Source organism: Elephas maximus, chromosome 21 (genome assembly GCF_024166365.1).
Source record: "Elephas maximus indicus isolate mEleMax1 chromosome 21, mEleMax1 primary haplotype, whole genome shotgun sequence".
Lineage (NCBI taxonomy): Eukaryota > Metazoa > Chordata > Mammalia > Proboscidea > Elephantidae > Elephas > Elephas maximus.
In genome coordinates this window covers 16,299,163-16,324,959 of record NC_064839.1, presented here as the reverse complement: position 1 = coordinate 16,324,959, position 25,797 = coordinate 16,299,163, and the positions used below count along the sequence as shown (strand labels likewise).

At 43.9% G+C, this 25,797-nt stretch overlaps 2 protein-coding genes across 3 annotated transcripts in view; one reads left to right on the top strand and one right to left on the bottom strand.

Moving 5' to 3' along the window:
* Positions 1-24,310, bottom strand: part of GARRE1 (granule associated Rac and RHOG effector 1) — a 101,842-nt gene extending 77,532 nt beyond the window's left edge. Inside the window, exon 1 of one of the 2 annotated variants that reach the window (XM_049863703.1) lies at positions 24,244-24,310. The gene's annotated coding sequence lies outside the window, so the exon portion shown is untranslated. The remainder of the gene's footprint in view (positions 1-24,243) is intronic. The other variant, XM_049863704.1, reaches the window with a different exon arrangement.
* On the top strand, positions 21,514-24,385 carry LOC126065077 (proline-rich protein 2-like). Its single transcript, XM_049864742.1, has 2 exons — positions 21,514-21,615; positions 23,594-24,385. Exons 1-2 carry the CDS (start codon positions 21,514-21,516, stop codon positions 24,383-24,385), a joined length of 894 nt encoding a protein of 297 aa, XP_049720699.1.
* Positions 24,386-25,797: the final 1,412 nt, after the last annotated feature.

Genomic DNA, 25,797 nt, shown 5'->3' with positions numbered 1-25,797 from the left:
AAAAAGAGATACAAACATATAAGCAAAGAAGTAAAAATCCTTTATTCCTTCATTTCAATTGGAAGTAGTATGAAATCATGATTTACCCTTTTCTTTTCAAAAAGTATGTATTTCCTAGCTCTGACTGGAAAGGTCTAGAATAATTCACATCCCAGTTACAATGAATGCCCCTAATACCATTTCGTACCAAAAAGAATCAGAGCTCCTTAAAGAAAATGCTAATTCTTGATCGGGGTCAGAAATAAGTAAGATAAGCCCAGGACTTCTTATCATGCGAGAAAGCAGGGAACCCATCTAAGACTACCAGGCTCATGTCAAAAGGACCCCGGAGTCAACCTGAAGGATAAGCTCTTAGTGGCCAATAATGGGACAATTTAAGCATCAAAAAGAATGAAAATTGCCCTGGAGTGAAATCCATTAAATATATAAGAATTAATAAGCCCATAATGATACTAAGAAAAATTAGTCATCTTTAGAGATTTTAGGGCATCAAGCTATTATTCTGAAAATTGATAAGTAAAATGGGAAAAAAATCAAGCATTTATCTTGCCTTTCCTGTTTAGACTATTTTTTATGAGTCCCCACTTGGGAAAGTTCTTTATCAAAGGATACCAACTAATAAATACAGGAATGTTAGAAAACCACCATTATGCAATCCTAATGAAATAGGGGATCCAGCCCGTGACTATTAATCATTGTTAAAACAATTAGGCGACAATTTGGTGGGAAAGTTTATAAAGAAGGAATTAGGCTTGATAACACCTAAACCCACTGATTAATCTTAACAATCATTAAAAGTGGGGCAACCAGACACCATATGCCTATCGTTGTGATGAAATAGGAAGTGTACAGTACCACCTATGAAGTATTTTTGCCTAAAATACTGAATCAGAATCTAATCAAGCCTCTATAACACTGCCCATGGAAGCAGCAGTCAAGAAATCAAACATATTGCATTGGGCAAATCTGCTGCAAAAGACCTCTTTAAAATCTTAAAAAGCAAAGACTTCATTTTGAGGATTAAAGTACACCTGACCCAGCCATGGTCTTTTCAATTGTCTCATATGCATGTGAGAGCTGGATGCTGAAAAAAGGAAAAGCGAAGAATGGACGCACTTGAATTATGGTGCTGGCAAAGAATACTGAGTATATTATGGAATGCCAAAAGTCTTGGAGGGAGGAGAACCAGAATGCTCCTTAGAAACGAAGATGGTGAGGCTTTGTCTTGTTTACTTTGAACAAGTTATCAGCAGGGACCAATCCCTGGAGAAGGACATCATGCTTGGTAAAGTTGAGGGTCAACAAAAAAGAGGAAGATGCTCAACAAGATGGACTGACACAGTGGTGCAACAATGGGCTCAAACACAGGAACGACTGTGAGGACGGTGCAGGACTGGGTAACACTGCACTGTTTATACACAGGGTAGTTATGAGTTGGAGCTAAGTCGACAGCACCTAATACAACATATCTAGCTAGCAATTTATAGGAAACATGAGATACAGAAATTCCAAATTTTAAGTATTCTCTTTTGGCCTTTTCAACCTGACTGTTCGTAAACCATGGATTTATTATCGATATGTGGTTGTTCCAACAACCACAGATATTACAGCTTAGGTGACTTAGGACTTTCACAGACTTCTCAGAGCATTTCTTACCAGATTTATTCTCGTTTCATTTTTATTCCTTTCTACCAACTTTTAAAAATCTCTTTTCTCCATGTAGTTTGTGAAGAACTTCCCCTGGCACTCAGAATAAAATCAGACTCCTCACCCGGATCTGCACAATTCTGTCCACCTCTCCAGCCTCCTGTTGTGCCTCCTGGTCTCTCGCTCTTCATATTGCACATTTTCCAGTTCTTCTAACACACCAAGCTCTTTGCACATGCTGTTGCCTCCATCTGAAAGCTCTTACCTCTCTCCTACTCACGGTGCTCCTCCCTATCATACTTCAGCTCTCAAAATAGGTGTCACTTCCTCAGAGAGGCCTTCCCTGAGTAGTCTATCTAATCTAGGGCCACTCCACCCCTACAATGTTGATTGTCCTAACGAGAATTTGCAATCATTTTACATCTTTATTTGCTTGGGTATACCTCACCAACTGGCACATAAGCTCCTAATGACAGCAGTGGCTTGTTCACCACCTGGTTCCCAGAGCCAACAAGGGTGCTGGCGGGCCCTTCACAAACCTGACATAAATGAACCACTGAATGTTTTCTAGTTGCACTGTCTTGCAAATCCAAGAAATTAGCTCCTGTGGTAAGCTACCCCGCTACACGTCAGGCCACTGGTCTACAGAGACCTGGCAGGGGTCGTGATGTCTGTGGCCTTAAGACAGGTGCTGTGGAGAAGACAGAGATTATGGTCTCCAGTTTGGAAGTCAGCCAGGTATCAGGATCATCAAGCACCCTCCTTGTGAGCTTAGACTTGATCTGGGTAGAGAATGCTGACTATGTCTCTCGGGAGTCTGTTCTTTACCTGTGACATTTGTTTATGGCATCTTTATATACATATACACACACACATTCTTCCCTTTTTTCTATAATCAAATATGATCATCTTTTCCTTTATAGTTTCAAGTTTTGCAACTTAATTAACTTTTTCAAAATTGATGATCAAATATAGAGGAAGTTTCCAAAGGAGATATATGAATGGATGATAAACACATGAAAATATGATCGTCATTAGCCATCAGGGAAATACAAATCAAAACCACAATGAGATACCACTTCACAACCACCAGGATGGGTATAATCAAAAAGACACGCAGTAACACGTGTTGGCGAAGATGTGTAGAAACTGCAACCCTCGTTTACTGCTGCTAGGAATGAAAAAGGGGGCAGACACTTTGGAACAGTCTGGCAGTTGCTCAAATGTTAAATATAGCATTACCATATGATCCATCAATTCTAATCCTAGGTAGATACCTAAGAGAAATGAAAATGTATGTCCACACAAAAACCTGTACACAAATGTTAAGAGCTACACTATTTATAATAGCCAAAAAAGTGGAAACAATCCAAATGTCTACCCACTGATGACTGGATGAACAAAATGTGATAGACCCTTACAATGAAATATTAATTCAGTCATAAAAAGGAATGAAGTACTGATACATGCTACAATACCGATGAACTTTGAAAACATTACACTGAGGGAAGGAAATGAAACAAAAGGCCACATACTATATAATTCCATTGATATGAACTATCCAGAATAGGCAAATCTACAGCAACAGAATAGTGGTTGCCTCAAGTTGGAGGGAGACTTCACCCTGCTTACGCTGGACATGTCATTAGGAAAAACGAATCACTAGGGAAAAAAATAATCATGTTTGGTAAAGTAAATGGTAAGCAAAAAGGAGGAAACCCTCCATGAGATGGACTGGCACAATGGCTTCAACAATGGGTTCAAACATACCAACAACTGAGGACGACGCAGGACCGAGTAGTATTTCATTCTGTTATACATGAGGTCATCATGAGTTGGAGTCAACTCGATGGCAACTGGCAACAACAACAGCAAAAAGCTGGAGGCTGGCAGAGGGAATGAGGAGTGACTGCTAATGGGTATGGGTTTTTTTTGGGGGGGGGGAGGAGTGATAAAAATGGTCTACAACTGCTGTGGTGATGGTTATATAACTCTGAATAAACTAGAAATCACTGAATTGTATACTTTAAATAGGTGAATGTATGGCATACAGATTATATTTCAATAAAGCTGTTATGAAAATACACAGATGAACCCCTCCACAAACAATGCCCTCTTCAGAGAAAAAAAATACAGAAAATTTTCTCTTCTCTTCAATCCACAACAACGTAAATCCAAATGAACACTTAATTGTGCTTGTGAGGAACCTGTACACAGACTAAGAGGCAGTTGTTCAAACAGAACAGGGGAAACCGCATGGTTTAAATTCAGGAAAGGTGTGCGTCAGGGTTGTATTTTTTCACCATATGTATCTTTTAACCATATTTACTCAATCTGTATGCTGAGCAAATAACCTGAGAAGCCAGACTATATGAAGAACGGCACTTTATGCAGATGACACAACCTTGCTTGCTGCAAGTGAAGAGGACCTGAAGCACTTACTGATGAAGACTGAAGACTACAACCTTTAGTATGGATTACTCAAAATAAAGAAAACAAGAATCCTCCCAACTGGACCCATAAGCAGTATCATGATAAATGGAGAAAATACTGAAGTTGCCAAGGATTTACTTCAATCCACAATCAATGCCCAGGGAAACAGCAGTCAAATGAATCAAACAACATATTGCAGTGGGCAGATCTGCTGCAAAAGACCTCTTTAAAGTGGTAAAAAGCAAAGATGTAAGGACTAAGGTACGCCTGACCCAAGCCATGGTATTTTCAGTCACCTCGTACACATGTGAAAGCCGGAAAATGAATATGGAAGACTGAAGAACTGATGCCTTTGAATTATGGTTTTGGTGAAGAATACTGAACATACCATGGACTACCAGAAGAAGGAACAAATCTCTCTTTTTTTGAACAAGTACAGCCAGAATGCTCCTTAGAAGCAAGAATGGTGAGACTTCATCTCACGTACTTTATGTATGTTATCTGGAGAACCAGTCCCTGGAGAAGGACATCATCCACAGTCAAGTAGAGGGTCAGCGAAAAAGAGGAAGACCCTCAAGGAGATGGACTGACACAGCGGCTGCAACAATGGGCTCAAACATAGCAACAACTGTGAGGATGGCGCAGGGCCAGAAAGTGTTTCATTCTGAACAGACTCAACGGCACCTAACAACGATATCTAGACAAGAGAAAACACCGGAAAGACTGAATCTCTTGTCCTCGCCTTAAAATTCTGTACTTTTTGGCTCCCCTTAACATGGTAACTCATTAAAAAGAGCGATACAACTCCATAGGTGCTGATATGAAAAGATGCTAGCTTTCCTAGCTCTCCTCCTATCTCTCTGGTCATTCTTAGTTCCCTTTTTGAGCCACCCCTCCTCTGACAAATCTAAAGTGCCATGGTTCCTCAAAGATCTATGCCAGGTCCTCTGTTTGTAAGATCTACATATTTTCCCTGGGAGGGTTCCAAATCCATCCTTTTAGCCCAGGTTTTACTTCTGTATTCCAGATCCCAAATATTCAACTGCTCACTGGACAGGTTCCCAAATCAAACGTTCAAACTCTCCCAAGTCTTTCCATGTTCCTTCCCTGTCTTAGTGCATGGCATCACCATCTACCTACTTGAACAAGCCAGAAACCTAGGAGCTATCCTCTACTCTTTACTCTCTTTCACATCCAGTTAATCATTTAGTCATATACTTCCTGCCTCCTTAAGATCTCTCAAGTCTTTTCCCTTCTCTCCATCTTCACTGTCAATACCAAAGCTCAGACCTTCTTCACCTCTTGCTAAATTACAGAGAAGCCTCTTAAGTGGTCTTCCAATGCTAGGACGCTGTCCTCTGGCTGCTGCGCAATCATTCTAGAATCAATCTAATCATGCCACTCTCCTGCTTAAAACCCATTAATGGCTTTCCAGAACGAAGCTGTCTGTATGTGTCTTCTCCAACACACGCTCTAAATATCCTGACGCCAACTGCAAATGCAGTTCTTCTTCTGACCCTAACCACCATGAAGCTAGGTTAGATCTCACAAGCTAAAAGGGGCACAGTCCTCTAGTCTGCCCAAGACTTCAGAAGCCAGCCACAAGCTCAGGGGCCCCCATAACACCCTCACTTCTGACTTGCTAGCTACAGATCTAGAGGTTTCCACTATCCTCTCAGGTTCGGTAATTTGCTGCAATGACTCCCAGAACTCACAGTGCTTATTATATCAAAAAGGCTACAAATACAGAGGTCTAGAAGCGTCCCCAGTGTGAAGCTTTCATGTCCAATGGGATGCACTACCTTCATGACTATTAATGACTTTCACCAACCAGGAAGCTCAATGAACTTCAGTGTGAAGTTTTTATGGGAGTTTCATAACACAGGCATAACTGACTGATTAAATCACTGCCCATTAGACTGAATTCAACCCCCAGTCCCCTCCCCTGAGATTGGGCTGATACCACATAGTGAGTCTTTATGGCATGGCCAACTCCCACCCAATACAGCCCCTCATTAATATGAACTCTCAGGTATAGTCTGGCGCTCGCATGGATAACAAAGATTCCAATCACTGGGGAAATTCCAAGGGTTTACAGGGAAATTCCAAGACTATAGAGATTACTTCCCAGGGACCAGTGACAAAGACCAAATTCTCTGGGTAAAGTTAATTGTACACCCCACAATTACCCTTTCCTTTCTTCCATCCTCCTACCTTTGCCCAACACTGCCCAGTTCTTGGATATGCCACCTTCCCTCTCACTACCCGGTGTCTACATATTCAGTGTCTTCTACCAGGAAGCTCTTCTGGCTTACTCATACTCCTCTTGGCTGCTTAAATTAGATGTCACCTCCTCTGGAGAGCCATTTCAATAAAGTCTGAGCTAGGGGCCCCTTACTATGTGCTACCAAAACAGCCTGTTTTTAGCTCCATCTCAGCATTAACCTTACTGTATTGTAACATACTGTATTACAGCTGCCAGTTTCTTCCACTTTTCCCTCCCACCTTCAATCACCACGACCACAAAGCTCATTTAAGATATTCCCAAAGTACTAAAAACATTGTAAACATTCAACAGATATTTGTTGAACATTCAAAGGGCAGTTGTTAAGTACTTAGAAATAAGGTTCCACAACAAAAAAAGAAAAAAACTGCTGATGACATGCCACGTTCACACAAATACTCCTCTACAAAACAGATGATTCATTAAGTGCCTACGATGTGTAAGTATCATACCTGGGATTTCAGGTACAAAATCTCACTTAACCCTCACAAGAACCCTAAAATAAAAACAGATAACATTAACTGAATATGTACTAAGTGGCAGGAACTGTGCTATGTACTTTATATGTGCTATCACATTTAATTCTCACAATGACCCAGTAGGGTAGGTGAGGCTAAGGGAGTTCTCCAAGGTCACGTGGCTAAAGTAGTAGTCACCAACAGAGCTGGGTTTGGGACCTGGTAATCTGCATCCATTTTCAATGAATAGGTCATTGGTCTTGCAAACTTCTATCATGCAATCTCTGGTAACGTTTCTGTCACCAAGACTGTATTTTTCAACTACCAATCCTTCTTCGTTTCCAACTTCCGCTTTCTATGCACCAGTCATTATCAATGCACCTTGACTGCATGTTTGATCAATTTCAGACTGCAGAAGTTGATAGAAATTTTCAGTTTCTTCATCTTTGTACACATTTGTGGTTGGTGCATAAATCTGAATAATAGTTGTATTAACTGGTCTTCCTTGTAGATGTATGGATATTACCCTATCACTGACAGTGTTGTATTTCAGGACAGATCTTGAATGTTCTTTTTGAAGATGAATGTGATGCCCTTCCTCTTCAATTTGTCATTCCCAGCATAGAAGGCCATATGATTGTCTGATTCAAAGCAGCAAATACCAATCCATTTCAGCTCACTAATGCCTACAATATCTACCTTCAAGTGTGCTTTCATTTTTGACAACTTCCAATTTCTCTGAGTCATACTTCTTACATTCCACATTTCAACTATTAATGGATGTTTGCAGCTGTTTCTTCTCATTTTGAGTTGTGCCTCAGCAAATGAAGGGCCTGAAAGCTTTACTCCATCCATGTCATTAAGGTCAACTCTACTTTGCAGAGACAGCTCTTCTCCAGTTGTATTTTCAATGCCTTCCAATCTGAGGGGCTCATCTTCTGGCACTGTATCAGACAATGTTCCACTGCTACTCATAAGGTTTTCACCGGCCAATCTGGATTACAGTATGGATTACACCTCAACATAAAACCAAAAAAAACCAAACCAGACCCAGTGCCGTCGAGTCAATTCTGACTCATAGCGACCCTGTAGGATAGAGTAGAACTGCCCCATAGAGTTTCCAAGGAGCGCCTGGCAGATGTGAACTGCTGACCCTTTGGTTGGCAGCCGCAGCACTTAACCACTACACCACCAGGGTTTCCCCTCAACATAAAGAAAGCTAATATCCTGAAAACTGGACCAATAAGCAACATCGTGATAAATGGGGAAAATACCGAAGTTGTCAAGAATTTCATTTTACTTGGATCCACAATCAATGCTCATGGAAGCAGCAGTCAAGAAATCAAATGACAGATCACAATGTGCAGATCTGCTACAAAAGAACTCTTTGAAGTATTAAAAAGGAAAGGTGTCACTTTGAGGACTTAAGGTGTGCCTGAGCCAAGCCATGGTATTTTCAATTGCCTCATATGCATGCGAAAGCTGGTAAATGAATAATTTCTTTTACAAGGATCAGCACAGAGCTGGTTACTATTATACAGAGATTAAAGATGTTGACATGTCCAATTTTTCCAAAATGTTGTACCACTACATCATCTCTAACATCAGCTATTCTCCTACCCTCGGTACTCTCCCTTCCGTCTTTGGGTTCTGTAATTTGCTGCAACATCTCATAGAACTCATGAACCGTATCAAGGAAATGGTTCATGCAGTTGTGTAGGCTAGCAAATCCCAAATCCATGGGTCAGGCGCAGGCTTCTTCCAACCCACATGGTTGCAGGGGCTGACAAACCAAAACTAGCAGGTCAGACCACAGGCTGCCGGCTCACAAGGCTTTGGAAGCTGCCAAATCAGGTCAGAAGATAGGCTGCCGGACCGCAGGGCTGAAGAAGCTGATGAATTCCAGAATCCTCAGATCAGACAGCAGGACTCTGGATCAAGTTCCAAGAACCAGAGGTCAGACAGTAATGAACCTGATACAGAATCCAGACAGAGAGAGAGAGAGAGAGAGAGCCCCAGCAGGGCACCCACATATATACCTTGGATACAGGCCACACTCAGGGAAGGGCATAACTTGAATAAGGGTGGGCCTTGAGTCACACCCTCCTACAAGGCTGCGACTCAAGATGCACTCCACACCAATCCCACCTTATTAACATGTAGAGTTAGGAATTACAACACATAACATGGAAGATAATTACATCAGATCACAAAATGCAAGTCAACCATACAATACTGGGAGGGAATCATGGCATAGCCAAGTTGACACATAACCTCAACCATCACTGGTTCCAGATACCTCATTTGCATAGTCCCACTCAATCACTGTGTGTGAATCACAAAGACTATGGCTAGAAGGTCCGTATTAAGTAATTCACTGCATCACAGCTGGACAACAAATAAGAAGACTGAAGAGCTGATGCCTTTGAATTATAGCGTTGGTGAAGAATGCTGAATATACAATGGACTGCCAGAAGAACAAATAAATCTGTCTTGGAAGAAGGACAGCCAGAATGCCCCTTAGAAGAAAGGATGCCAAGACTTCATCTCAGGTACTTTGACTACATCATCAGAAGAAACCAGTCCCTGGAGAAGGATATGGTGCTTGGTAAAGTAGAGGGTCAGAGAAAAAGAGGAATACCTTCAATGAGATGGACTTACACAGTGGCTGCAACAACGGGCTCAAACATAGCTATGATTTTAAGGATGGTGCAGGACAGGCAGTGTTTCATTCTGTTGTGCGTGGGGTTGCAATGAGTTGGAGCCGACTCAACAGCACCTAACAACAATAGTCGGCCTCAAGAGACTGAGCTTTCCATCACTGCACTATACCAACTCTGTTGAACGTCTAGACCATGGCATTCTGTTTATCACTCTTAAGAGATGACTTAAAGCTACAGGTCTCTGGGAATTTACTGGAAGTTGAGCTGGAGCAATGAAAATAAAAGATATCTTTCGTTATGATGAGACCATACCCATATCCTTTGCTGACAACACATAGGACAAGACCAGTGAAGCATCTTCTTAGGCCCTTCAAATTTTACTTTACAATCCCACCATGCCCACTCCTCCTCCTGTATTTATTACCTCGGTCAAAAGCACTACCAATCCTGAGCCTATATCTAAGGTGCCATTCCAAATGGTCCCTGTCCTGTTCCCTCACCATTCTACCCCATACATTCAATGTGCCAATTCTGTTCATCACAGTGCCTGGACCTACAATTGTTCCATAAATGTCAGCTACCATTACTGCTACATCTTAAATGTCTCTCATTCCCTTCTTTACACCCACACTGTTCAGCGTCCAAGTAACTAGAGAGCCCTCCAGACCCAAGCAAGATCAAGGCACACAGGCTGAGAGAGAGAATACCCTCTATGAAGACCAATGGCCAGGCTGCCAGACACTTAGGCCCCAGCTCTTTCAATGAGAACACAAAAAAGCATACCTCAAAGTTGTTGGCTGATAGAGAACTAATGGCAAAATCTCAGTAGCAAACCAAGAATGCATGAAAATGTCAAACACTGGAATAGAAACTGAGTAATGGCGCCAATTTCAAAGAACTAAACACTCTACTTTATGCCATTCTTTAACCTTAGTTCTCAACAAGTAATATTGCTTCCCCAGAGGACATCTGGCAATATCTGGAGACATTTTTGATTGTCACAACTGGGGGACTGCTAGTAGCAGCTAGTGGGTACAAGTCAGGAATGCTGCAAATACCGGACAATACACAGGACAGCCCCCTAAAACAAAGAATTATCCACCTCAACAGCAGCTGTTAAGAAACCCTGCAAAAACAAATGTTTTGAGCACCTTCCATATTCAAGCTACCATGTGTAAAATAACTTCTTTCTGGGAAGATGGTAACAAACTTTCCCAATGAGTTAAGCCAAACAGGTTCATAACGATGTAAGAGGTATCAGTGGTAACAGATGGGTAAATGCCAAATGAATAGCTTAGAAAACAAATGCCACGAGTTCAGAGGAAGGAGAGTACCACAGATGCTGAGGTCTCATCAAGTCTGCCAATCAAGGATCCCAGAAGGTAACCAGAATCCACCGACCACGGATTGAATTGTGTCCCCCAAAAACATGTGTTGTAAATCCTAACCTCAAGGCCTGTGGTTATAACCCCATTTGGTAATAGGTTGTCTTTGTTATGCTAATGAGGCCAGATAAGTGTGGGGTATGTCTTGAGTCACTCTCTTCTGAGCTATAAAAGAGATTAAGCAAACAATTGAGAAAGTAGAGGCCGGGAAAGATGCCAAGCCACATGGAGATCTCCAAGGAACAGAAGCTGAAGAGACAAGGACCTTCTCCCAGAGCTGACACAGAAAGCCTTCCCCTAGAGCTGGTGCCCTGAATTCAGCCCTTTAAACTGTGAGAAAATAAGTTTCCATTTGTTAAAGTCACCCACTTGTGGTATTTGTTATAGCAGCACTAGACAACTAAGACACCACCTTTCCAGCCTTAGCTGCAACACATTCCTTCAACCCACGTGTTGCTCCCGCCAAGCCATTACAGCAGCTGAGCCAAAGTCCCACCCCTACTGTTAAAAAAAATATTTTTTTATTTTATTTTATTTTTTTTTAGGGCTGAAAAAACTCCTCACCTACTTCACAAAAGTGCTGCCCTCCAGCTGAGCAGCATTCTCCCCCCAGCTGAGAAGCATTCTCCCCATACACACATATACACAAGGCTGAGGAGGACATGACGTCATCTCCATCCAATCAAAAAATCATGTTCCTTTGATTCCTAGAGGAAGAAGGTAGTAAAAAGATAAAGGCAGAAAATGCTTTCAATGGCTCAGGCTCTAAGCCCTTGCCCTCCACCACCTAAAATCAGTGCTTAGCAGCAGCCACTCAAGAGCCACCTCATTTCCTGCAGTTGCTCTGCAAAAATAGGAAGTGGGGGAGGAAGTTCACAAAGCAGAAACAAAGTAATCACCGCCCAGCTTCCTGAACACAAATCACCGAGGAGGGTATCTTTAAGGCATCAAAACGGAAAGGCAAGCATGGACAGCCAAGGCCAGAGGAAAGGAAGTGACACTCCAGCAAGCCTAGATTAGTTCTGCGCCTGGGAGACCGCCTCAGGAGGTAAACATGCGCAAAACTGGACATTAGCCTATAACACAGACATGGCTTCTAAGGAATTAATATTAAAGCATGTTGAAGGCTGATGCAAAAAGTCCTGAAACATTAAGGTCTTATCAGAGTAAAAAATGTTAATGACAAGGCTTTAAGGAGCCCAAGATTATACTATTTTTTTTCTAGTCAATACATGACAGTTGCTATTAAAAAGTTACTAAAAATAACCAATCAGTTGACAAAATCTGAAGGCTATGGTATCCTATACTGAGCTATCAAGAAGATAGGGAAAAATTTTCTAAATAAACATTTTGATCAACGCTAGAATGTACCAGGGTTAAAATAAACATGCTTCTATGAACCTCCCCCACCACAGAGGTCAACCCTGTGCGTTGTGTCTGAATGCTCCCAGGACCAGGGATGCAGGGTGTCAGAGACAGATGGACACCTGCTCTGAAGGAGCTTCTAGTCTTTTCTTCGGTGGGGTGGGGGGCTAGAGGGGAGGAAATGCCACCACGTGACTGCCTCTCGTGCTGCCATTTGCTCTGTAACAATTTACCGCCACGAAACACAATATTCCTCCACAAAAGCAAAGCATCATTTGTGCATCTGAAGAGGTTTTATGTCCAGTAATCTACAAAATGACTGATAGTTTCACCTAAGCAGATGAAAAATGTTTTCTAACCACAAAGTCAACAGAGCTGAAATTTACTTTCAAAATAACACAGGTTTAAAAAACTTAGGTCAAACGTGTTAAAAAGTCATATAGGTGAAGGATTTGTTTACTTTTGTGTAAATTCAGGGTTTTTTGTTGGGGAGTGGGAAGATCAAAAACTAGGTTGTTGTTTTTTTTAAACAGTAACTACATAAATAAGTAGAAAAAGTGAATGAAATGGATAGTAATCACCACATATTGAATTTCATACAAAGAAAAATGGTGGGGGAAAAATCCAGTATTACTTGGTCCTGCTGAGGACAGGCCTAGCTACCTATCTGGTTGTCTGATAATGTCAGTTTACTGTACTGTAAGACTGGTGTGTTAGCAAGTTATTTAAGAAAACTCAACATTCTAGAGTGCTACTCATTCTTATCAACTCTGCACTGCGGAACACATCTAAAGTTACACACCAATGGATAAATCAAGCCATAACTTGGAAATTATTTATCTTACTACAGAGGGAAATTACATAAATTTTGGATAAATAAACTTAAGATTCAGGACGGTTTCTAAAAATTTAAGTCATTCATGAAAATTTTTATCAGTGGAAAATTAAAGCAGCCCCTCCCTCCAAGCGGAAAACACACCAGGCAGGACACTGCACACCCAGCAAGCCCTCCCATCCCTTAAAAGACCAGCAAGCCAGAGTCATAGCCAGGGAGTCTACTCTTCTTCCCCAGAAACATTTCAGCAGGTCAAAATTTCAGAAATGAAGAATTCACCATCTACCTCCTAGGCAGGGAAGACCACCCAGAGAGGGGTCCTCCAGTGGGTCTATGCTGGGCTGGTTTCCAGGTTCTACCACTTACCTAGGCTGTGAGTACCTACCTACTCCGGCCACAGGGGTGGCTGCAGGGGTGAAGGAAACAGACCTAACACCTGCTCTCAAGGAGCTTACAGTCTAAAGGGAGAAACAGGATATGCTCATGCCCTTACCTTTTAGGTAAGATACTACAATATAAGGAAGAGATTTCACGGACACCAGGCATAGCTAAAGTGCAGTAGTTAATGACATAGGTTTGGGCATCAGACTGACAGATTTGAATTCCTGTTCTCAGTAAGTTATTAGTTGAATGAACAGAACTTACTAACTCTATGACTGCAGGAATGTTACTTCAGCTCTCGTGCCTCAGTTTCCTCAGTACTGTGGTCAGATTAAATTCGTAAAGCACAGCATTTGGCACACACTGAGTTTCATTAAATGGAAGCCACACCTTAACTTCTACTGAAATTCTTCATTCTGAACTAAGACAAACCAGTTGCCATTGAGTCAATTCCAATTCATGGCGACCCCAAATGTGTCAGAATAGAACTGTGCTCCATAGGGTTTTCAGTGGCTGATTTTTAAGAAGATCACCAGGGTTTTCTTCTGAAGTGTCTCTCGGTTGGCTCAAACCTCCAACATTTTGGGTAACAGCCAAGCAAGTTAACTGCTTTCACCACTCAGGGACTCCCATTCTGGTTTACTACTACTTATTAAAAACAAGCTTTTTTAGTTTTTTCCCCAATTTACTCCATAGGTACACCAACTTTTAAAAATATAACTTACCTTCTTGCTCCAGCTCCAACTCCCAAAGTCCAGGCGACAAACTAAAGGCTTGCCTTGTGTCTTACAGAGGGGAAGGAGGTGAGGGCTCCTTCCCCATTTCCCTGCCCACTACCTCCTCCTCTCTCAGCCCCATGTTAGAGAGAACAGAATGGACACTGCTGAGGAAGAGGATCACTGGCATTACCGTTACTCAAGCACAGAGGTGTGCTGCATTCTCTCCCACCTGGAGACCTAGGGGCAGAGAGGCCCACCCTTGTGAGCTGGGGGGAGGGAGCAATTTTTTTTTTTTTTTTTAATTTTTATTGAGCTTCAAGTGAACGTTTACAAATTAAGCCAGTCTGTCACATATAAGTTTATATACACCTTACTCCATACTCCCACTTCCTCTCCCCCTATGAGTCAGGCCTTCCAGTCTCTCCTTTCCTGACAATTTTGCCAGCTTTCAACCCTCTCTACCCTCCCATCCCCCCTCCAGACAGGAGATGCCAACACAGTCTCAAGTGTCCACCTAATACCAGTAGCTCACTCTTCATCAGCATCTCTCTCCTACCCACTGTCCAGTCCCTTCCATGTCTGATGAGTTGTCTTTGGGAATGGTTCCTGTCCTGGGCCAACAGAAGGTTTGGGAACCATGACCGCCGGGATTCCTCCAGTCTCAGTCAGACCATTAAGTATGGTCTTTTTATGAGAATTTGGGGTCTGCATCCCACTGATCTCCTGCTCCCTCAGGGGTTCTCTGTTGTGCTCCCTGTCAGGGCAGTCATCGGTTGTGGCTGGGCGCCATCTAGTTCTTCTGGTCTCAGGATGATGTAAGTCTCTGGTTCATGTGGCCCTTTCTGTCTCTTGGGCTCATAGTTATCCTGTGACCTTAGTGTTCTTCATTTTCCTTTGATCTAGGTGGGTTGAGACCAATTGATGCATCTTAGATGGCCGCTTGTTAGCATTTAAGACCCCAGATGCCTCATTTCAAAGTGGGATGCAGAATGTTTTCAAAATAGAATTATTTTGCCAATTGACTTAGAAGTCCCCTTAAACCATAGTCCCCAAATCCCCGCCCTTGCTCCGCTGACCTTTGAAGCATTCAGTTTATCCCGGAAACTTCTTTGCTTTTGGTCCAGTCCAGTTGAGCTGACGTTCCCTGTATTGAGTGTTGTCCTTCCCTTCACCTAAAGCAGTTCTTAGCTACTAATTAATCAGTAAAAAACCCTCTCCCACCCTCCCTCCCTCCCCGCCTCGTAACCACAAAAGTATGTGTTCTTCTCTGTTTATACTATTTCTCAAGATTTTATAATAGTGGTCTTATACAATATCTGTCCTTTTGCCTCTGACTAATTTCGCTCAGCATAATGCCTTCCAGGTTCGGAGGGAGCAATTTTACCTCTACCCCAGAAGTAAGCTCCTGCCTAGGTCACCAGAGCTTGGAGCACTCAAGTCTGGGAGCCAAGCTAGGTTTCCTCTTTGTTCCCAGGCACATACATCTAACACTAGGACCTGAGAAGGCTGGAAGGGCAAGATTCAGGTATTCCCAAGTTCCCTAGCCATAATTACCATCTTTTTTTTTTTTTTAATAACTTTTATTAAACTTCAAGTGAACGTTTACAAATCCAATCAGTCTGTCACATATAAGTTTACATACATCTCACTCCCTACTCCCACTTACTCTCCCCCTCTTGAGTCAGCCCTCATAATTACCATCTTAATAGCACTTAGTCCCAGCATCTTTTAGTAAGAAAACCAATCTATTCAGGTAATATTTAGCTCTAATTGCACACTCAAAAACCTTCTCATTAAGAGTCTCTTCAACTGCGTATTTGAAGAAGGATGGATCTGACAATGGCCCAGATGCAAGGAACATAATCAAACGGTTAAAAAATTTTTTTGATTAAAAAAAAAGTGATACCAGGTCTAAGAATGAATGCCAGATACAGATTTACAGTAAACGCAGTAGCCTCTGTCAAGGACACTCACTGGCAGCACTGTCTACAAGCACTGGCCTGTGAATAACCTGCATGTCTTGTATTAACACAGTTCAACTACACAGGAGCACCTCACAGCCATTTCAAAGATCAAAGTAGTACTACTTTACTTCATCAACTCTAAGATGCCATCATTTATAAACCACATCATTATTTTGTATATGCTAAGAAAGAAACATCCTGCCAAATAAGCGACATGACATATCCCAATTTCAGGAGCCCTCAAGGCTCTTTCCTATCTCCGACTCCTTTGTCTCAAAACAGTCTGCCACCCTCGGGACAAGTTCCTGTATGCCCTGTTCCCTCATCTCACTTTCTTTTGTAAGTTAGCCCTGTTTAACATCTGTTATTTCGATTAACTTTGGCCCCTTCCGTCCCCAGAAGCACTGCCTGAACTCCTGTAGCCTGCGTGCCCCTGCTCATCATCAGCTTCGGATGTCTTCCCTTTCCGCGAGGAACTGTGAGCGCCCCCCAGGCAGACGCTGGCACATCTTCACAGTTACTGCAGTGAACAGTACAGGGCCATAACAGTACCAACAAGAAGAATTAATTGTTCTAAGCACGTTACAAATATTAGCTGATTTAAGTCTCACTACGATCCCATGAGGTAGGTACTATAACATCCCCCATCACCACACAGGGTACACTGAGGGAAAGAGAGGTTATGTGATTCACCCAAGGCCACATAAGCCTTAACCTATATGCTACATTCTCTCTCTAAATGACTGCCAGGTACACAGCAGATACTTATCGTTTTAAAAAAAAATTTTTTTTAATCGAAGAAATATTATGCACGCCTGCCTATTGCCTTCGAATTGATTCCGACTCATAGTGACCCTACGGGACAGCGGAGAATGCCCTGTAGTGTTCCCAAGATTGTATTCTTCATGGAAGCAGACTGCCACATCTTTCACCCTTGGAGCAGCTGGTGGGTTCAAACTGCTGATCTTTCAGTTAGACGCCGAGCACTTAACCACTGTGCCACCAGGGCTCCTAATACACATATACCGTGAAAACAATTCATACCATACAAAAGGGTATTCAAGAAAAAGCTAAGTCTTTGTGTATGTTACCTTACTTAGGTAAAGCTAAGTCTAACAGCCTGGATCTCTGGGGCCTCATTCCAAAAGCAACTGCTGTTACCAGCTTCTTTTCTATTACCCCAGAAATGTCTTTCCTGTATTTACGAACCTATGTAATGTGTATCTACAGATCTTTTTCTTTTTGAGTCACAAAAAGCTTTTAAACATACAAAAGACATTGACAGTTACACCTGCAGCACTGTGCGGCCTGGATCAAGAGGCAGAGAGACGTAACAGGTGACATTTGACAGGTCCCCTCTCCTATAACAGTACCACATACGTCACAAGGTGTTTTGAGGACTAAACAAGGTAACATACACAAAGTACTCAGCACGAAGCTACAAACACAGTGAATCTAAGGACTTGCATAATACCTGGCACATAGCTAGTGCTCAGCAAGTTAGATATTACTATTCATTGCTTCTTCAAGAAATGGCTCCACTTTCCTTTCCAATCTCATTTCCCGCTACTCCCTATTCATACCTGTCTACCCTTAACCCTGAATTTCCTGCAGCTCAAATATACAGTGAAACATGCAAGAGCCAGAACGCAATGGGAGGGGCTACCTTGTTTTTCCAGGTCTTTTAAGTTTTCCACCTTTGACAGGGTGCAGTCTTACCACTTTTCCACCACTCAGTTTAGTGGAAAATATTTGAGTTTTCCTTCTCTGGCAGGTTTCTGCCTTACACTTGTTCCAGTTTTCACAGGTTTTACCATACCATGCTTGCTCATCTCTGTCTTCGTACACGTCATGCCCCTGCCAGGAAAGTCCTCTCCCTTTACTGGCACTGGATTAACTTTTTCCCACAGTGCTCAGCTCAAGAACAGCATTCTCCAGGAAGTCTTTCCTGGGAACTGCAGGCTGGATTCCCTGGACACGTTTAGGAAAAGCCCATCTCTCACCGCTTCCTACCGTGTGGTTCTTAGCTTTGTCGGTACACCCAGGAGCAAGCAGGCTCAAGGGCAGTGATTCAAGCTAAGCTCAAAGATGATGGATTAGCCAGAAGACCAGTTACTAAGTTTATAAACACTAATGAGAGCTAACAGCTACTGTGCACTTACCAGGTGTAAAAAATGGCATGGAGGCAGCATCTGACCTCCTCTAACTTCACAAGGGGGAAGGAAAATCAAGATCAACAGCCCAAGGCTGATTCCTATGACGCAGACGTCAGATATCCCTCCATCCTTTTTACCAATTCTGACACCATCCGTCCCTCCCACGGCACCGACTACTTCTCTGCTGGGTTAGATAATTCGTTCCAATGGCCACACAGAACTCACAGACAATACTCACGGTTATGGGGTTTATTAGGGAAGTAACAGGTTACAGTTTAGGATCAGAGGCGACTCAGGATATAGCTCTCCGATCAGGAGAGCTTCCCAGCTGTGCCCGCAGGCAGGCCTCTCCCTGGCCCTTGGCCATTAGGGCCTCTTGGGCTGGCCCAGGCTCTGCTCTGCTCATGTAAGTGTTAGAAAACTCTTTAGCTTCACCGTTAAGTGCTCAGAGGCACCCCACTCTGCCAGGAGGCCTGGGCCCAAAGGGTCTCAGCTCTCTAGCTCCGTGGGTCAGCAAGCCTAACTCCACCAAGCATCCAGAAGCACCCCACTCCGCCAACAAGCCTCCTGCCCAAAGGTGCTCAGCATCCTCATCCTGTGGGTTGGTTAACTTAGCTCTGCCAAGTGCCCAGAGGCACTCCAGTCTGCCAGCACGCCTCCTATCCAAAGGCACTTAGCTTTCTCCCTCTATCGGCCAGGAAGCCCATTGCACCATCTCCTGTCAGTCTCCTGGTTCGGCTGCCTCTGCTGCTGCTTCTCACCATCTCTCACTGTCTCTGGTGTTACAGCTTTGTCTAGGAGGTTCTCAGCCTAAGGAGCCTGAGTCCAAAGGACATACTCCACTCCCAACTCTTCCTTCTTGATGGTAGGAGGTCCCCTGTTTCTGCCTATGGGATTGCTCATTTTAAGCCTAGCAAGATGGCAAAACTGACCAATCCTCTTATTATGGTCCCATATACCTTATTTGCATGGTCCTACCCCCACAAGGTGCTGTGCACCTTATCTGTATTATTAGCAAGCTGTCCAAGCCCCTTGGTGGGCCACAAGCACCTTACTTGCATAGTCCCACCTAACCATCTGATCAGAGACTATGGCTGGAAGGGCCACATCAAGTAATTCACTGCACCATACCAGGTGTCAGGCAGCATGCTAAAAGCCCTAACGACAAGACCAGGATGAAGATGCTTGCATTATTCCCATTCTACAGATGGGAAAACTGAGAGATTAAGCCAGCAACCCAAATGAGGATCTGATCCAGGCAGTCTAGATGCAGAGCTCTCAACCTATTCTCTCCTTGGCAAGAAATCTCCACAGGAAGCCACAATCCACCAGAGGGTATTAGGGGCACAGAATCAAAGCAAGGGAAAGACCTTCAGGGCTGGAGGCATCAACAGGGACGCACCTATCTGTTTGGTAGTGTAGCCCACCAGAGGACTGCACACATCTCCTCTGGTCAGAGCCCCCAGAGGGTAATACAGACACACCATATATCACTGACTCCTCTCTTGGACCATCACTCCCTAGCCCATACCATCCCAACCCTCTCCTTCTAAAACCACAGTCTTTCTTAGGAGAATATAAAATTAAGTTTAAGCTTCTAGCTATAAACACATTCCAATCATGCCTTCCTGAGGTTATGGCTGGGTCAGTTTGGTTGAATTTAAAGTTTTCCCTGAAATTCTTCAAACTACATTTACAAAATGCCTCTTGACTGGTACATTTTTATAGATAGTTGATTTGTATAACATTTATTCTGATTTCATTCTTAGATGATCATTCATTCATTCAACAAATACTTAATGGTTCCTAGAACACTTGTTCTAGGTCCTGGATTAACAAAACAGGCAAGACCACTGAAACCTGGTGGAGCTTACTTGGTGTCTCCCCCTTCTAAGCACTTCAAAATATGGTATGGCAACTGCTTATCTGGCCTTCTCCACCAGCTAGTGGCGTAGTGGTTAAGTGCTATGGCTAGTAATCAAAAGGTCAGGAGTTCAAATCCACCAGGCACTTCTTGGAAACTCTATGGGGCAATTCTACTCTGACCTATAGGGTCGCTTTGAGTTGGAATCAACTTGACCACAACAGGTTTTTGGAAACCGTGGTGGTATAGTAGTTAAGTGCTACAGCTGCTAACCAAAAGGTCAGTAGTTCGAATCCACCAGGTGCTCCTTGGAAACTCTATGGCGCAGTTCTACTCTATCTATAGCGCCACTATGAGTTGGAATTGACTCGATGGCAACGGACTTGGTTTTTTTGGTTTTGGTCTCCAATGGCTATGCCTTTCAGCTCTGTACTCCAAGTACAGTAACTGGCCCCTACTGTAGCATTAACTAAATCCATGAATAAATTCACTAGGTCTCATTTTCCTTATCCAAAGCACGTCCAGATTATGTCTGAAGTTCCTTAGAACCAAGACATAAGGTATGAAGTCTAAATCAAAGTGTAGGAATAGAAGGCAAAGGATAAATACAACTCATATCAAGGAAGAAGAGATGTGACATGTCAGCTGGGAGGAAGGAGGAGCCCTGGGGGCACAGTGGTTAAGCATTCAGTTGCTAACCAAAAGGTTGATGATCTGAACCAACCAGCAGCTCCACAGGAAAAAGGTACTGCAGTCTGCTTCCCTAAAGATTTGCAGCTTTGGAAACCCTATGGGGCGTTCTACTCTGTCTTATAGAGTCACCAGGAGTTTGAATGTGACTGGACAGCAATGGGTTTTGGTTTGGTAAGAACCATGGAGTCATAAAGGACAGGCCACCTTGCGAAGGAATGAAGGGCTCCATCAACTGGAGAGAATACAGCCACAGGAACATGTCCAGAGGTCAGCTAGAGGGAGATATAGCAATGACTTGCAGAAAAAAAAACGCTGAGCTGGGGGCACTGAATGGGAGGAAGGGAGACTGGAGAGGTATGAGGAGGGGAATAAGGAGAGGTGGTTCTCTATCTAGAAGTGACGTTACTTGAAGAGTGGAAAGGAGTGTGTACTGGGAGGGGAGAGGAAACGAGGGCCTTATAAAATGCTCCCAGGCAGATTTGGGAAAAAGAGAAGCCAGTCACAAAGTACTGAATTTTTATGCAAATGCACCTGAGTTATACATCTTTTGCCAACCACGCAACCCATTCGTGTATTATTTTCCTACGCATGCTGTGCGTGTTATATGTGTGAGCACATTATTTACGTGGGCACATGAGTTACGTGGGCGCATTATTTGCGAAAAACATGGTAAATGACCACAACAAGCTCAACCAAGACGAGATTCACAACACGAAAAAACAGTGGCTCGCAATGCCAAATATTTGTGGCAAAGGTCAAGGGAAATGGGTAAGCACTGGCCACTATATCTTTCAATTAGGAATTGCTCAAGGGGACAACTCTGGTAAAGATAACAACATCTGAAGCACAATCCCTGACACGTTCAGTTTTTAGACTGGATGAGGGAAAATCAGGCTCTCTGTGATCTTATACTAAGAGAAAATTGCATCCGGCCTTTTCTCTAACTCCAAGATAAATCAATTCCTTATTCAATCCAACATTCTTTCTCCACCTAGAAAGGTCATCATTTTCAACTAAGAACCAAGTCACAGGAGGGAAAGGGAGAAAATGGACAAGCAATCCACGTGATGCCCCAGCCTGATCACTCTCAGATACAATTATTTCCCTACAGATTTGGAAGACCCCCTTGACATAAAGTTCCTGCTGTATTAGGCCTCAGGTTTGCAACAGAATAAATATTTAATAAAATTTTCAGCAGAATCATGTGCAAATTGTTTTGTTTTTTTCCAAAGAATGTTTAAAATATGCTGTCTTCCAAAAATCCAGTGATAATTTTAGATTGAAAAATCTAGGCTTGCCAAGGGAATCTGAGAACTTTTCTATCTTGGTATCCAATGCTAACCTACCTATTCATGTGCAAAAATAGAGGACGATTAGAATCTCAAATGCCAGACTGAAAAGTTGCCACAACAAACATGAACTCTTCCTATGGCGTTTCATCTGGTCAGGAAGAGAACAATTTAAACAGTAATAAACTATGCAAACTTTTTGCTGTAGAAGATAAAAAGAAAAAAAAAACTCAAACATAAACATTACCTGGATTTGTAAATGAAAACGATAAAAAACAAGATACTGTGAATGGAATTAGTAAACAGCATAAATAAAATCCAAATATCAAAATTTTAAGCATCACCTTAGAAACTTATGCTTAGAACTCTACATCTAAAATAAGATTAAAGGGCAGTTACAGTTTCTTCTATGTAACTATATAGTAAAGGGTCAGTGAAAGATAGGAAGACCCTCAAGGAAATGGACTGACAAAGTGGCTACAACAACGGGCTCAAGCATAGCTGCCACGATTGTGAGGATGGCACAGGATCAAGCCATCATTCTGTTGTACACAGGATCACCATGAGTCAGAACTCCAGGGCACCTAACAACAACAACATAGTTTCTTCAGAAGCCCCTGGGGGCACAACGGTTAAGTGCTAGGTTGCTAACCAAAAGGTTGGCATTTGAAACCACCCAGTTGCTTTGCAGGAGAAAAGACCTGGCAATCTGCTTCTGTAAAGATTACAGCCAAGAAAACCCTATAGGGCAGTTCTACTTTGTTACATGAAGTCCCTATGAGTCAGAATCGACTATACAGCACCCAACAACAACACAGTTTCTTCAGGAAAACCTGACTAACCACTTGGCAAATATTTCATACCTCAAACCATAAATAAATTTTAAGCAGATCAAATAGCTAAAAGCAAAAAAATTAAACCATGACATAATGAGAAGAAAACACGGAAGGATTTTTTTAAATATAACATTGGGATGGAGAAGAATTTTCCAAACATGTCAACTAAGGAAAAATGCTATTTAGAAAATGTTACCTTTGACCCCTTTTGTAAATTTATCCTAAGAAAAAATCAGACAAATCCTTTTGGTAGTTTTGATGAATTGGAAACAACCTAAATGTTCATCAATAGGGCTTAGTTAAATTATGATACACTATGAACTCAATAAAAGCAACAATATTTATCGGTATTTATTGATATCACCAAAATGTTAGCAGTGGTTGTCACTGACTGGTCGGCTGGCAGATGATTCTCATTTTCTCCCTTACACTTTTTATGTTGAGTGTTTTACAAGGAGAATGAATTACTTTTACAACGGGGCATGGGGGGGATAAACGTATTTTCGAATTGGGGGCCCCCACAAGAGCTAAGTTTTTATCTGGCCAGTTTTGCAAGCAGTATAAACAAAATTCTTATCATGCCAACCAGGCAAGCTTCTTCCCTTGCTCCGCTTGGAGCAGGCAGACACACCCCTGGCCCCTCCGCTCGACCCACTGGCCTGGGTCCTTCATCCTCGGCCTCTGCGGACCCTCCCCCAGCCTACAGTGCCTGCAGACTCCGCAGGGCCGGAAAATCGTGCTCCTCGGCGGCGGGGCGCGGCGGAGAAGGTGAGCACAGCCGGCCGGGCAGCCGCGCGGCGGCGTCAGGGCCGCGTCCCCCGCCAGCCCGGCGGACCCCGGCCTCCCGCCGCCCACAGTCTGCCGTCCCCGGGCGGACCGCGCCGCCGGCTTCCGGGAGCGGGTCCCGGCGCCAGCCCGACCTCCGGGCCTGGCCGCGGCGGCCCGAGGGAGCGCCCCCCCGCCCCCCGCGCTGACGGATGCCGGTCGGCCCGGCCGTCCTGCATTCCGCGGGGTCCCCGCCGCGCCCCTCGCCCGGGACACACGCCAGGAGGCCCCTCCGGGCTTCCGTCCGCCCGGCCAGCGCCCTCAGAGCCCGGCGTCCTCCACAGCGGGCAGCCGAGGGGCAGGAGCCCACGGCCCAGCGCCCTGCCGCCCCGAGTGGAGCGGCGCCCCCAGAGACTCGTCCCCCGCCAGCCCCGGCCGCGGCCCCCGGCCACCACCCACGCCCCTCCGGCTGCGCCCGCCTTAGCCTGCCCGCGCCCGCTCCTCACCTGCGACGCGCCCCGGCCCCCGGCGCACCGCCCCGACCTGCTGTGTACACCGGAAGTGACGTCCTCGGACCGGCCCCGCCCCTGCCCTAGGCGGACGCCCGAGCGTCCGCGGCTCCGGTGGCTCCGAGCACCTCCTCCCTAAGCGCGAGCGGGGAGGGGGCCGGCCCCGCGCCTCCTTCCCCAGGGACAGAGGATCCTCCACGTGGGACGGCCAGGGCAGGGGCTGAAGGCAGGCAGCTGCGGCCCGCAGAGCCACCCTTGTCCTCCACGACGGCTTTGCCTCCGGGCGGGAGGGTTCTGCTGCATCCTCATGGCTTTATTAGTGAGATTGATTACTGAATTACTGAGTGCTTCCTAGGTGCCAGGCCCTGACAGGCATTGTTGAAACTAGGTGACGCCCGTACCGTCACATGGATTTATCCTTGAGTGGTGCAGACACAATAAAATTAAGTCACCAATCCGTGTGATAATACAGTAGTGCCAACTGGGACAAGTGGTAGGAAGGAAAAGTGGGAGAGGGAGCAAGAGAGTCCCTTGACCTAGAGGATGAGAGCAATTCCCCAGGGAAATGAGCAGGAGTTGAGCTCCTAAAAAGACATTCCAGTAGAATAAACAGCAGATGTCTTCAACGGCTTTGGGTTCAAGAAGCTGGAGTGGTAAGAAGCTCGGAAACTAAAGAGTTTTAAACAAAGGGTGACTTGACCACACTTGTGGGTTTAAAGGGTGCAGTGAGGAGGACTGGTGAGGGGAGACCAGAGTGGTTGTAAGATCAGTTGGGAGACTAATGCTATAAAAAAAATAGTTCAGGCAAAACAAATGGTGATCCTGATTTAGCCCAGGATCTCCAGTTCTTTTTTGTTCATGAACATCTATCAGAAAAAAGAAGTTTGAGTGATTACTACCTACATTTTATTTCTAAATTACATACATGCACAACACTAATATACTACATTATGAAACAGACACAAAAGATAATTTTAAAAGATAAAAATACAGCATATATCAATATGTATAATATCTGCATCTATATATACTAATATTTAGTAATATTAGTATATGTATTGTCTTCCCATGCCCCAATGGATTGCCTTCTCACACTATTGGGTGTGTGAACATCACTTTGAAAATCACTGACAGACTATGGTGGCAATGGGGATGGAGAAAATTGGTCATATTTTAGAAAGATTTTGGAAGACAGTTCATGCAAGTGGGTGATGAAATGGATACGGAGGGTCAGGAAGAGGAGGGAGTCCTGAGTCTCCCCTGGATCTCTGGGATGAGCCACTGTGGTGGTGACACAGTGGTGGGAAGCCCCTGAAGAGGACCACATTTGCGTGGGTAGAGGATAGGAAGAAGGCCATGAGTTCCACTGTGAACATGGTATCAAGGAGGAAGCATCAAGCAGGGAGTGTGCGTCTGGTGCTTAGAGAAGAGGTCTTCTTGAAGATGTAGATAATGTGAGTCACTGGGGCTTCAGGGGCAACTGAAGCTTCAGGCAGTAGCTGAAGGTGGGTGTAGATTGAGGGAAGGCTTTTTTGTGTGGTTGATTTTTTA